The 13626-nt window shown below is 48.7% G+C and overlaps 2 protein-coding genes and 1 long non-coding RNA gene across 7 annotated transcripts; 2 read left to right on the top strand and 1 right to left on the bottom strand.

The window, feature by feature from the left end:
- Positions 1-162: 162 nt before the first annotated feature.
- Positions 163-3151, top strand: mllt11 (MLLT11 transcription factor 7 cofactor). Of its 2 annotated transcripts, none has more exons than XM_085148565.1 (3): positions 163-310; positions 968-1140; positions 2606-3151. In XM_085148565.1, exons 2-3 carry the CDS (start codon positions 973-975, stop codon positions 2690-2692), a joined length of 255 nt encoding a protein of 84 aa, XP_085004691.1. In that variant the 5' UTR covers positions 163-310; positions 968-972; the 3' UTR covers positions 2693-3151. The 2 variants fall into 2 exon arrangements, with proteins under 2 accessions (XP_085004691.1, XP_085004692.1); XM_085148566.1 differs by having other exon boundaries at positions 168-324.
- An 883-nt stretch (positions 3152-4034) lies between these two features.
- On the top strand, positions 4035-13382 carry gabpb2a (GA binding protein transcription factor subunit beta 2a). 4 transcript variants are annotated; one of them, XM_085148550.1, is made up of 8 exons: positions 4035-4575; positions 6273-6380; positions 6846-7013; positions 7094-7288; positions 10230-10383; positions 10711-10887; positions 10971-11089; positions 11755-13382. In XM_085148550.1, exons 2-8 carry the CDS (start codon positions 6273-6275, stop codon positions 12103-12105), a joined length of 1272 nt encoding a protein of 423 aa, XP_085004676.1. In that variant the 5' UTR covers positions 4035-4575; the 3' UTR covers positions 12106-13382. The 4 variants fall into 4 exon arrangements, with proteins under 4 accessions (XP_085004676.1, XP_085004675.1, XP_085004674.1 ...); XM_085148549.1 differs by having other exon boundaries at positions 4036-4434; XM_085148548.1 differs by lacking the exon at positions 4035-4575 and adding an exon at positions 4767-5240.
- LOC146492452 (uncharacterized) lies at positions 4331-5366 on the bottom strand. Its single transcript, XR_014871926.1, has 2 exons — positions 5232-5366; positions 4331-4776 (listed from the first exon to the last, which is right to left on the bottom strand). It is a non-coding gene; the product is annotated as an uncharacterized LOC146492452 (long non-coding RNA).
- Positions 13383-13626: the final 244 nt, after the last annotated feature.

Genomic DNA, 13626 nt, shown 5'->3' with positions numbered 1-13626 from the left:
TTTATTATTTAGTTCCAATGTCCAGCACTTGGCTTCAGATGTAGTTGTTTTAAAGTGCTTTATAAATAAAGATGACGATGATGATGATGTTATACAAGCAGTAAAGGTCAAACCATTGTTAGACTTTTATTGTGAAATCGGGGACAGGAAGTTCTGGTGTACATTCAGGTAAGTTTGACGCAGTCGCAGAGCTCATTTCAACCTGACGCGGCGCAGCGGCTGATCACCAAAACCCGCAGAACAAAAGAGGAGAAAGCGGAGCGGAGCGGCCGTCCTCACACCGGAAACACGCGCAGCTAAATACACGCAGGTAAACACGCGCAGGTGAGCTTAGTTTAAATCTGTGTCTCTTCTCAGAATTTCATCTCTTCGTCAGAAAGATGGAGCTGATGGTAAAATGACGTCAGCTGGTGTAAAAACGGCAGCGTGAAGATTACACGTGTTTAACTCTTCGATTATTAAATTAGATCAATGTTTTATTTTAGTTTTTATTCCTAGTCTTTAGATTTAAGGGACATCTGTCGCTCTGTTCTGCGCCTGCGCACCGGCCAACGCCTCAAACAGCGGCCGCTCCAATAATCAATAAGTTATTACGTTATTGGTGATTCATCTCATCGCTGGCTGTGGGTTACCCGGTTATCGGGTCCAGGTCCAGGACCAGAACCATTACAAGGACCAAGACCAGGTCTATGATTAAGGCCCAGGAATGAAAAGAGCAGGAATAACATGGAGGATATTTTTGGGTTGCTTAGATCAGATGTTCCACTTCCTGTTTTAGAACCTCAGCTGACCACATAAATATCCTCCCCCACTCGGGGGTGGAAGGGGGGGGCTTATTGGATGCACCATCTGTGGGGGCTGGACTCTGTAGGGTCACGGGTTTGACCTCCTGGTTTAATCGATGTTTAAATGATATCGAGGGTGAAAATCTGCTCTGAGATCAGTGATGTTGTGTGTTTTGTCTCAGACGTGATGGAGAAATCGAGCAGCCAGTATGACTCCTTCCTGTTCTGGAGGCAGCCAATCCCGGCTCTCGACCTATCTGAGCTGGAGGACCTGGGTTTGATAGACGGTGAGGCGGCCAACAGCGGGAAGGGAAGGGAGAAGAAGACGCTGGAGGTGTGGAGCTGTGATGAAGAGGTGAGGCTAAAACAGGTGACACATGAAAATGTCCCACTGAGCAGTGTCCGACGAGCCGAGTTTTCCCAAATCATTATTTGGGAAAAATCTGTGATAAAACACTCAAATCTCTGACAGCAGTTATCAAAGTACTGCAGGCCTGATCACGTGATCAGTTCCAGGTGTATTTACCTCACAGCAGGTGAACACACTCCTGCTGAAAAAGTGTGAACACAAACAAAGGAAATGTTGCTTCTTATGAAGACGCTTCCCTGCCAACCAGCTGCAGCTCCAGCTGGAGCTGGAGCTGCAGCTGCTTTATCTGCACCTGCATGTAGATTTAGTGTACAGTTCCTGTGGGTGGTGCCATGAGTGCTTCCATTGGCTGTTTCCAGAGGACATGAGACACTACACATATCAGGTGACTCGGGGTTCACCACACCGACAGCTCGAGTCCACACCCCAGACTTTCCTCTCCAGGCCGGGTGAACCGAGCCAACAATAAATTGTTCTCTCTTTGCCCCACACGGCCACAGTTTCCAACATCACAGGTTACTGCACGCGTCACACCACAGACACAAGCAGAGTGGAAACCTGACATCATGTCCACAGGAAACAAATCTCCACGTCCTTCACTTACACGGGGGCTTCACTTTTCCTCACTGCTACATGAAGTAATGCAGTCAGTCAGGTGACGTGAGGAAGCTGTTTTCCCTGCAGACGTGCTGATGGTACGAAAGTGGTGTGATGTAGTTATGTATGTAGTAAACTCTTTGGATAAAGAGTGTTTGGGTAAAAACAGATGATTTTATTTATTTTATTGCACAAAATAGCTCTGATTGCAGAGTTTCTGACTCCACGTGACTCAGGCTCTCCTCCACAAATCCCAACATCACAGCTAACAGCTGGATTTTAGCCCAGCAGCCACTTCCTGCTGCAGACAGACAGTAAAGTGGACAGTAGATCCTGGTTTAACATGAACTGACTGCTGCAGCACTACAGTGATCCCCTCACACTGATGTTTAGCTTCACTGTCCTAATTTTCCTCTGAGGCAGGGGTGGCCAACTCCAGGCCTCGAGAGCCGGTGTCCTTTAGGTTTTAGATGTGTCCTTGATCCAACACAGCTGATTCAAATGGCTAAATGACCTCCTCAGCATGTCTCGAAGTTCTCCAGAGGCCTGGTAATGAGCTAATCATATGATTCAGGTGTGTTGACCCAGGGTGACCTGGCTCTCGAGGCCTGGAGTTGGCCACCCCTGCTCTGAGGTATCGATCCTGTCACTAGTTAATGGCAGGCTGACTGGAGGGGGCGCTGTTTTTAAAACTTCACACATGAAGTTACACCATTGAGCCCTGCTCTCAGGATCTGACATAGATGTAAGTTAGCCTTTCTGCATGTAGAGTTTACTCCCCTCTTGGATGTTGCCCTTGGGCTGCGCTGACCTGTTGTTAACTGAAATGTGTCATTCCCTGTGTCTCCTGCAGAGGGAGCTGTCAGAGTTCTCCTCCTTTAATTACTGGAGAGCTCCGATTGCCGCTGTGGACGCCCTGCTCGCTGACCTGCTGCTGTGAAGCCAGCTAACCTCTGACCTCAGACCACACTGAAGCAAAGATGCAGGGTCTGCAGGACAGCACGTTAGGTGCACCACACTTCCAGTTTTCTTCCTGGGTGGAAACAGGAAGTATGGTGCACTTTGAACCCTTTGATTATCGTTTGGTAAAATAAATTCGACTTGTGATGGAGCAGCTGATGTTTGAAGAACTGCGTCACCCTCACAGGTGAGGTTCACCTGCAGAACTGAAGGAGATGATGTGACATGTGTGACAAGGCCTTTTAATTTTCCGGTTTTTGAACAGACGCCTGTGAAGATCACTTTGTTCTGTTTTGTCTGTGCCTTTTTTCTTTTGTTACAGCTGTTCAGGTTAACCTCACAGTCTGCCCTGTTTATTATTTATTTATTTATTTATTTGTGTAGCTGTAATCAAACCTCGCACTCCTGCCAACAATAAAAAAGTCTCAGTTACTCGTAAGTTTGGCTTTTATTACAGTAAAAGTACAAACTAATAAAGTCACACGATCATTAACTGGCCATGTCTGTGAATTACAGTGACTATGGAGTCAACCTCGTCATACACGACGAATAAATTCGTGTTCAGCTTCAGAAACACCTCTGTGACATCACTGAGTAACGTTCACAGCACACACCCGAGTGATTACCTCATCACCTGCTGATGATAACAGAATGACTCGGATAATCAATACATTTGATCAGCAGCTCCTGAAAAATGATCCTCTGAACAGAACCTCTTTCTTCCTCTGCTCGGCACCTGGTGGTGGATTATGGTTAACGGAGGCGAGTATCACAGAAGAAGAAACTTGATTTCTATCATGTGCCTCAGAGCTTCAAACCTCTCTGCACCTGTTAAACAGCGTTTGATTGGTCCGGAGGCGCTACAGGTGCAACTGACAGGAAACCCAGGTGTGCTTCTCTGTGATCTCTGCTGCAGGATTTAGCAGAGCTGCCCACGCACCTGAGCCATCAGCAGGTCTGTGCTGTTACCTGATTAGAAGAAGTACTTTCTTATGTTTCACACCTGAACATCAAAAGTGGATGTTTAAGCTCTTTCAGATCAAAACCCGGCTGACACGCATTTATTTGACCAATCACGTCTCCAAACATCAGTCTCTTATTGGTCTGATTCCTCTCAGGTTAATGCATCAAGATAATTTTCTTCTTCTATGATCACCTAGGGTCATAGATCATCTCAGAGAAAACGCACACATGTCCTGTCCAACGTGACAGCTCACAAAAACCCATTATCCCTTTAAATAATTGAAACACGTCAAACAGACTATCAGGTTTTTTTTTTTATTGGGGATTAATGAATAATTTAAGAATTTAATTTATACATATTTAAATGTGAAATTCCAGAAAACAAAAGGCAGGACTCTTCTTCTACTACTCCCAACATGTCGTACTCTTCTTTGCTGCGCAGGCGGGAATCAGCCTCTCCTGTTGGCTGATCTGCGGTCAGCCTCGATCACTGCATCACAACCCTCTGACGCACACTCTGTTCTTCAAACTGACCTCAGATCTCTTCGCCTCCGCCGGCACAGAACCCGCCCCCTGGCAGGTTAACACTCTCCGGCTTCCACCTCCGGTGTCGCGGGGCCGCCATCTTTGTAGCACATTAAACATTTAAAAAAAAAAAAAAAAACCTGTTTGTGAAGGTTTTCTGAGCAGGTAAGCGCACCTTTCCGGGTCCCATCCACGCCAGGAGGCGTACGATCGCGAGAACCTTGAGATAAGAAGGTAAAGCAGCTTTATTTTAACTTGTTCCAGCTTACATGCGCGCAGGCTAACGGCTAAAAGAGCTATAAGCTTTACAGAGGACCACACTTCCTTTCAAGACTTTCAACATAAAATAGTGTACGGTCCAACTGTGGATTTCAGGTACACTTTCACCGTTAATCAGTAGTTTATTGGTTTATTTGCTATTAATTAGCCGAGGGGAAAATACTATAAATTTACATTAGTTGTAATATGAATTTTACCTGCATTTTCGTCAAAAACTGACTTTTGGCAGATATCTTCATGACAATGTCTGGTTTTCTTCACTTCCAAAGCCAGTTGGCTGAATGTTGTTATTGAGGGCTATCAAATGATTGAAATGCACTTTAAGATCTTTACTTAACATGAACATATTTAATTCACAAATACTAAATAACATTAATCTGAACAATCCCTGTTAATAGTCCTAACGCTGACAGAGGAGTGCGGTGATGACGGTTTACAGTTTTACAAAAACATTTAAACCACTGGACCGCTGTAAAGGCTCTTATTTTGAAGGTTACACCCGTACCATCCGGCCGCGTCTCGCTAACTTTTCTCCGTAAACAGACTCGCTAGAGTCGGACGGGCCAAGCTCTCTTAGTGTTCGGCATTCATGTTCTGGTGCGGTTCTAGTCTTGAAGTGTACGCCTGACTGCACCCATTCTTCCGTAGCACGGATCGCAAAACAAGCACAAAGCTCCCGCAGACGCCCACGGTGGGGCGGCTAGCATCGAGCCGCTAACGTTAGCAGCGAGGAGTAGCGCGGCCCCACAAACCTGGAGCCGGTAAGTACTCCCTTCGTCGGCCGCCGCGGGACCACAGCCGCCCGCGTGCTCCGGCTCGCGTCCTCCGCGCGAGGGTGGAATTGCGCGCGCCGGAGTCAACCTTTCCGCACGAGGCTCCGGTGAGCGGTATGACTGCGCGCGCTCCGACAACACCAACTAACCGGATGTGGAAGTAGTTTTTTCTCCGCGTGTAAAATAGGAAATTTCTGTGTGACTTCCCCCGGAAAACCAACAACTTAATATCAAACGGTTTCCTGTCGGTGTTGCTGTGACCGTGGCGGCGGTGCGGGTGGCGAAGAAGAGCACGGACAGGCTGTGCGGTGCGACGCAGCTCATGGCGGACTTTTTCTGCCCGTCAAGGCGCCTAAAATGGCTCCTCGGCCGCGGAGAGAAATCTCGTCCTTCTCTGCTGTTTCGCAATCACGAGAGCGGTGTGACTACCCGATTTCCATTATCGGACACGGCCTGGGGCACGTTCTGGTAAAATAAAAGCATTCGGTCGGGTGTGAGCCTCCACAACCCGCTCACAGCGGGCCTGGGGGGTTCAGTCAGCCCTCTGGTGCACTTTAGCAGGTTTCTGTAGCCCTGCCGTGCTAAACCCTCAGCTACGGACCCGTTATCCGACACACACAGGGTTTGTTCTTTGTGTCTTTTAAAGAGGAGCTAACCCACTGCACATGAGTAGATGTTAGCAAAAACACATTTTACATTTCTGCTCTTAAAACATAAGCGGGCAACTTCAACTTGAGCCTTACCGACGGAGCAGGCGCAGATGAACCGTGTGTGTCCGATAATAGACACCTAACTGTTAGCTTCAGATAAGCGAGCTGGTACGCTTGAAGGAGCTGTTTAATCAGACAGGCTGAGAGAAGTTAAACAGTGTTTTTAAGAAATGTTGAAATAAAGGTTTTTGTTGGTCATAAATATCACCCTGCAAATAAAAGATGGCACTGCAGCTTTCATTGGCTGTTTGAGGATGCCTATAGTTACTGACTGGGAGAATTGATCAGCTGTATCGATCCCTTTCTGCAGATGTCGCTGGTCGATTTGGGGAAGCGGCTGCTTGAGGCAGCCCGGAAAGGTCAGGATGACGAAGTTCGAAATTTGATGGCCAACGGGGCGCCATTCACCACTGACTGGGTGAGACTCTGCATGCTTTTTTTAAATAGCACTAATAATGGGATGGGACCGTCAACAGGCGGCACAGTGGTGAGCACTATTGCCTCACAGCAAGAGTTCAGTTCCACCATCAGGTCTTTCTGTGTGGAGTTTGCCTGTTCTCCCCGTGTTTGCGTGGGTTCTCTCCGGGTTCTCCGGCGTCCTCCCACAGTCCAAAGACTTGTTAGTGGGTTAAGTTAAAGTTAGGTGTGAATGCGAGTGGTTGCCTGTGTCTATGTGTTAGCCCTGCAACAGAATGGCGACCTGTCCAGGGTGTACCCCGCCTCTCACCCTAAGACAGCTGGGATAGGCTCCAGCGCCCCTGAACAGGAAGTGAGTGGATGGAAGGATGGAACTTGAACCTTGGAAAAGAGTTGTTTCTGAGACTCTGAGATAGAAAGCTGCACCTGAGCTCACCTGTTCTGGCTCCTTCTCACTCACCTTCAGCTTGGGACGTCCCCGCTCCACCTGGCCGCTCAGCACGGCCATTACTCCACTGCCGACGTCCTGCTGAGGGCCGGTGTCAGCAGAGACGCCCGCACCAAAGTGGACCGCACCCCGCTGCATATGGCTGCCGCCGAGGGACACACGGTCATCGTGGAGCTGCTGGTCCGGGTAAGACGGCTTGTCTTCATTGGAAGGCTCTGTGTGCTCTAAGCGCTGTGATCTTTGACATATGTGGACCTCCCTTTTAGAACGGCGCTGACATCAACGCCAAAGACATGCTGAAGATGACGGCGCTGCACTGGGCAGCACAGCATGGGCACCACGGCGTGGCTGAAACGCTCATCAAGCACGGCGCTGACGTACACGCGCTCAGCAAATTCGACAAGACGCCATTTGACATCGCCATGGACATCCAGAACACAGAGCTGATGCTGCTGCTGCAGGTGAGTCGACGCCTTGACAAGGAGAAGCAGAACATTGAGGTTTCAGTGTGACAGAACGGTCACAGGTGTGCTCGCACTCTGCGGCGAGGTCGATAACAGAGACTTTCAGGCTGCCCGGAGATCAGGTGAGGCAGACGCCTGAGTTGTTTTGTTTAGGGATGTAATAATCAGAGCTGTCTGAGGAAAGGATCTTTAATGCTTCCTTTATTGCCTCCTTTAGCAGAGGAGACACTGGAGTGTTCTTTATGAAAGGGGAGCAGAAAACGCTATCCCACAATTCATAGCAGCAGACTGGAACAATGGATAAATGTTCATCATAACAACATTTTCCGTCTGGTGCAGTGAGCTGCTGAGAGTTTATCGTGCGCTGCCGTCTCTGATAGAATTTATTTACAGCCGTTTCACGTCCGTGACACCGTCAGTCAGCTGAGAGCAGCTCGAGTGACGACAGCGCTTGTGTTACTGTGCTTCAGTAGCACAAACACTCAATAATCCGACAGACTAACACACTTATCTTTGTTTCGCTTTACTGCAGAGAGGCGCTGTGTGTGCACACTGCTGTGAAAAACAAGCTGAGTTCAGTTTGTTGCTGCGGTGCAATCCTGCATTAATGACCAGCTCTGCTGTAAACACACAGAGGTCTGAGCTAATTGTACTGTGACAGACGCGTGGCAGAGACGACCACATTTTCACACTTTTCACACTTTTATTTCTGGTTGTCGTACCTCACACACAGCTGCAGCTTTTCAGTTGCTGTCTAACACACACCAACGGGACCCACTGCACTCTGCTTTGAAGCTGTTGAGGTGTCTGCTCGGGTGTGTCCGCGTCCCCCACAGCCCCGCCACACATACACTTCTCAAAAGGTTGATTCTGTTCATCTGGACCCTTCGTCATCATCCAGGTGACTTCTTCAGTCTCAGCTGACTGCAGGTTTCCAACCTTATAAACTGGACATTTGCACAATGACTAAAACTGGCACCACTGAAGGAACAATGGGCTGTCAGATCCTTGGGGTGGGCCAGTTTTTGGGGTTTAAAAGCCACAGAGACGCGGTGTTTAGAAAAAATGTGTCTCAGCTGCTCCGATACTCCTGACACATACGGGATCACTACAGGTTTTCTCTTGGGCAGCGGTTGTGCGTCAGCTTTTAGATGTTCCCCATTACTGAGGGAAATCTCACAGTCTCACAAGAAGGCTAACCTGCCACTTCATATCCTCCCTGGTGAGTTTGATGTGTCGGTCCACCGAGTTAATGTGATCCGTGAATCGTGGAACGTCCTGAGGTTTGATTTTCACCCAGGTGTCATCCACAGACCTGAACCAATGGCTTGGTGGTGTTCCAGGGTAGGATAGCAAAGCCCTCTTTTCCACTTCTGAAACAGATGAAATGAAGACACAGTTCAAACACATGTAGTCGATGCTGAGAGCGTTCCTGTTGCTGAGGTTGGGGTTATCCTGTAATCTCTTATGAACTAGGGCTGGGCCGTATTAGACCGTTCACAGTAATACCGGTACAATGTTAGGCAATGATAACAAAATAAAATATTGTGATAGAACACGGGTAAAACATGCACGCGCAGTGCCTTTGTTTATAATACGCACATGGTGGAAAAAGCATGGCAGCAACAGAGAATGAGAAAGCGGCTCGTTGAGTGAAACAGATGAACCCATAATGTTTCCACACCACTGAAGTTTTTTTACCTCTTTTCCACCAACGGCAGTCACTCTCCAAATAACTTCTGCTTAGCTTCCCGAGCTTCCCTCGGGTCCTCTTAATTGTTGTGACACGTGTTCGAAATGCAGAGAGGTGCGCTCGATTTGCCACACGGAGCAGCGCGAGAGTAAAGCACGAGGGAGGGGCTAATAATCGGCTCAGTCATTTTTAATGATCGTTGAAAGCCCAGATCGTAATCAAGATTAAAATTCGATTAATTGAGCAGCCCTAGTTAACCTCTTAAGCCCCAAGGGGGTTTCTGAGCTTCCTGCTCAAAAATGCAATGCCCAAATTTAATTGATTATTTCTCTGCAATTACAAACTCTGTGCTTACAATCTTGGTATCAAAATAAAGCTAACACTTGTGAGATTTCATCTGAGGTGTAAATGATCAGCGTTGCTGTTTTACCCGGTGTAACAATGAAGTTTAACATCCAGGCATCCATGAAAACAGAATTTATTACATTATGTTATTACATTTCCATTTGCACTGTTAAATGTTTATATAGCTTTAATGCACAAAACAGCTGCTTGTTTAAGTGAAAATAAATGGATGTTTTTTTCTCAGTTATATTGTTATCGCAAATTTTCAAATATATATTGTGATAAATATTTTTGGCCATATCGCCCTGCTCTATTACGAACTACCTCCAACACTTCAGTGACTGGGATGCAAGTGAAGAGAGATGTAACATGGAACGAGACCATGGTTTCATCTGCCTCCATAATGACATCTCTCAACATGTCTGGATGTTCAGGTGTTCAGAGCTGCCGACCAACGGGCTCGAAGCCAGAAACTCTGACATGCTATAGGTGACCAAGGCGATCATACAGTCACACGTTCTGATAACATCTCCCCTCATAACAGGAAACAGGAATCATAGCAGCCTGGATCCTAACCTATCCCAACCCTTTACACCCACAGCCGGCAGAAGAAAAGGACGTGGGCGGCGTTCCAAAAGTCTCTCCTTTGTACAGTGTTTACAGGAAGTGGGTGGGGTTACTTTGTATGATTGTAGGGTCTTTGCCTTTCAGTACAAAGCACCTGCGCACACCTGAAGGTGCCAGAGTGAGGATAAATAAAATGCCTCTAACAGAAGCCTCCTGATTGGTTGATTCTGTGGAGGTAGAAACGCAGAAAAAGGCACCTTTAAATTAATGAAAGCTTCACTGTGTGTGTGTGTGTGTGTGTGTGTGTGTGTGTGTGTGTGTGTGTGTGTGTAGGAGGGCATGCAGAATCAGGTGAATATGAACCAGGTGAGCATGAATGTGGAGACGAGCAGCACCACCAACCAACCACAGTTCATCATCCAGGGCATACCTGCCATTCAGGGGGGCGTGGTCAACCTGGCCGAGCTGCTCAACAAGGCCAATGCAGGTGAGACACGCACGCACGCACACACACACACACACACACACACAGCCCTTTTCCATCAGTACCTCTTTGGTCGGCGCGTCACAGCTTGACACGGTGGTAGCACCTGGTCATTTTTCCGTACCTACCACACCGGCGTTCCAAGCAATCCAAAAATGCAACGTCAGCAGATTCCTTGCCACCGAATGGCTGGTCAGTGGAAATACTCTGAGTTACGAGAGCGCCTCCTTCACGCCATTTTTGAAATGCTGCACAAACAGTACCGTGGTCCCCGACACCGATGAGACGCCGCAGACCGCATCGCTGTAACGACCCCCGTTTGTTTTTCAGGAGACTCTGAGGAAGCGATGGCTGCCAGCGCTCTTGACTCCAACATCCAGCACGCCACCGTCGTAAACGAAGGTGGTCAGAGGGTCATCACCATAGTAACTGACCAGCACGGAAACCTGCAGACAACAGGAGGGATGGCACAGCCGTTCTTCGTCACCATGCAGCATGGACAGCAGAGTATGTTGCTGATGCCTTTGAACAGGAAGTGGCGGGAAGTCCTGAGGCCATTTACATCCTGATTTTTATTTTATCTCATCCAGTGCTCGCCGTGCCTGCCAACACCGTGACAGAGGAGGTGGTGACGGAGGAGCCGCAGCCCCCGCCCTCCAGGAAGAGGAAGCTGGAGGTGACCAACAACCACAACAACACGGGAGAGACGGTGAGCGCCGCCTCCACACTGTGATCAGTGACCTCTGAACGCCGCTCACAGTCTCAGTGAGCGGCGTTTTATAGAAAACAACACTGACCCCAGGCCTGACATGATGTCACACTGCCTGCCATGTCTGTAATCCTGAGGGACCATAAAGGTGTGTGTGTGTGTGTGTGTGTTAGCTTTGTATAAACCCGCAGAGCTGTGTTCGCCTGAATGATGTGTGCTAGCTCCACTGTGTGTGGATCTAAAGTTGCTTTTATTTTGAATATGGCTCTGTAGCGCCGTTAACATGGCCGTGCCTCTTGGAACCACGCCACAAACCCAACAGGAAGTTAGACCGCTGTCGTTGCCCCGCTGTAATTGAATGAGATTTGAATCGGGGATTGTTTGTGAGCCGGTGCTGTGGGTGGTTCACAGTGTGGGTTAAATTTCCCCAAAAGAGTTGCAAATGCGAACGGCGTGATCCTCGAGCGTGATGTCCAAACCTGAAGTCCAGTTTCATGAATCTGACAACTTCCTCTTTCAAAATCCCCTCGGTGCTACAAATGTCTAAAACCACACCAGCATTCGATACGTGTGCGTCACACCATGTGGGTTTCTCCGTGGTTTGGGTGGGGGACGCTGGTCTGTGGTTTTGTGCTGATCGATGAGGATTATTTGTTTTCCTGCAGGAGCTGTTGCAGAGGCAGCTGCAGGAGGCCAACAGGAAGGCGCAGGAGTACCGACAGCAGCTGCTGAGGAAGGAGCAGGAGGCGGAGGAGTACCGCATCAAGCTGGAGGCCATGGCCCAGAGTCAGGCTGGCACCGCCACCGCAAACGCGGCGGCCGGCGCCACCAACGCTGCTGCCAGCCCCGAGGAGGTGGTGGGAGGAGAGGAGGATGAGGAGGAGGGATCTGGCGGCGTGGTGGAGGAGGAGGCCGAGATGGTGGTGCTGCAGGAGGGGGGCATCATCATGGAGGGAGAGGAGGGTCAAGTGACGCTGGTGGAGGCAGGGGGAGAGGCGACGGAGGTGAGCTCCTAACGGAGCGCAGCAGGCGGGATTTGCACGCTGTACTCATGCCCACAAAAAGACCTGATCCTGGCGTGACACATGCTTCAACAGGGGGCGGAGTTCGGCTCAGCGCCATCCAGACTCCCCGGTTTAGAAACCTTTCACTTCTTTTTTTTCAGCAGGGTCCAAAATGGCTGCCGCGTGGAGGACATTGACGACCTGAGGAGGAAGAGGGACCTCGTTTACCCTCAGCCATTTGTTCCCCGAATGCCGCTTTAACGTGTTTCCTCTGCCCGGCGCTGGCGGACAGGAAGCTTCTTCAGATGTTCCTTCTATGGACCGATTCCTGCCACTCACACCCGCTTTACCCCCTCACCATCCAGCGGAGGGTGCTGTGAAAGGAGCCGGTTTTCCAGGAATGCTCGGACTCTGCTGTGTTCTTCCGATGTGACCTTGTGTTCATGAGCTGCAGGAAGCGTTACTGTCTTCCTGTGACCTTTGACCTGAGCTGAACCAGCTCCATCATGGACTCTGTTCATTAATTATGTTGTTTCCAGGTGGTTTCTAAAGGGGCGGGCTAAGGTCAGGTGACTATTGAGCAAGCTGAAGTCACATGATCAGCAGTGTGACGCTGCCCTGCTCCATCCTCCTTTATCTCACACTCATCTACATAACCGTCCTTAAATGTGCTCTTTTAACTCCTCCCACTTTGGTTTGTGACACTTACATGTTTTGATTTTACACCAACATCAGACACTGGTCACATCACCTCACCACCACTCAGCTGTAAGCAAACAGCTGTTCTGTGTAAACGCTTCACAGTGAATGTGTTTCCTGTTAGAATCTTTCACTTCCTGTCAGGACAGGAAGTGCTAAACGCAAATTCATTCCAGGATACTCTAGACAGGAAATGGAAACCTTAATTGGCCTGCCAGGTGAAAAGTGACAAGTATAGCTGAGCTTGCCTGATCCTGGACAGTGTGCCTCACCTGCACTGCTCCACCGCTCACTTTTTCATTTCAGAGACGTGATGTCACACCCGAGGCTGCAGGAGTGCTCCTCTGCGAGGCTCGTGTCTGCCCAGCCTGCTCCCTTAGAGAAGCCCACCTGAGAACACACCTGTCCTCCATCACCTGTATAACTTCACTCATTTTTATACACTCAGTGACGTCGACTTTTTCAGTGTACATATAAATTTGTATTTTTGTAAACTGTACCTTAATGCTTCATGATGATGATGGCGGCTGCCTGTGTACCTGTGATCTCAGGTAAACGCTTCTTCCTTTCAATAAAAGCTTGTTTCATAAGCTAACAGCGAGGTGTTTACTGACCTCGGGGAAATGTCCTGTTTTAGTTTAGCTCCTGTCCTGTAGCTTACAGGCGAATGAACAACGCGTCCCTGATTCTGGATGAAGAACTGAGCTGGACACCGTGGCATCTTATTTTTGTGTTTTCTGCACAAACTTAACTGGTAACAGGGTGATGAGCGCTGGGAGACTGACAAAGCAACAAGGGCCAGCTGCTGCTGTGATGGCAAAATAATTACAGTGA

This window comes from Neolamprologus multifasciatus, chromosome 22, assembly GCF_963576455.1.
Source record: "Neolamprologus multifasciatus chromosome 22, fNeoMul1.2, whole genome shotgun sequence".
NCBI lineage: Eukaryota > Metazoa > Chordata > Actinopteri > Cichliformes > Cichlidae > Neolamprologus > Neolamprologus multifasciatus.
The sequence above is the reverse complement of the archived record's forward strand: the minus strand, read 5'-3'. Positions and strand labels throughout refer to the sequence as shown.

What these genes read in the sequence shown, in the direction of transcription:
- gabpb2a (XM_085148547.1), top strand. Translation starts at nt 5,610, where the DNA reads ATGGCTCCTCGGCCGCGGAGAGAAATCTCGTCCTTCTCTGCTGTTTCG. An exon ending in CATGCAGCATGGACAGCAGA is followed by an intron (nt 10,888 to 10,970) that starts GTATGTTGCTGA and finishes TATCTCATCCAG; the next exon opens with TGCTCGCCGTGCCTGCCAAC. An exon ending in ACAACAACACGGGAGAGACG is followed by an intron (nt 11,090 to 11,754) that starts GTGAGCGCCGCC and finishes GTTTTCCTGCAG; the next exon opens with GAGCTGTTGCAGAGGCAGCT.
- mllt11 (XM_085148565.1), top strand. Translation starts at nt 973, where the DNA reads ATGGAGAAATCGAGCAGCCAGTATGACTCCTTCCTGTTCTGGAGGCAG. An exon ending in TGTGGAGCTGTGATGAAGAG is followed by an intron (nt 1,141 to 2,605) that starts GTGAGGCTAAAA and finishes TGTCTCCTGCAG; the next exon opens with AGGGAGCTGTCAGAGTTCTC.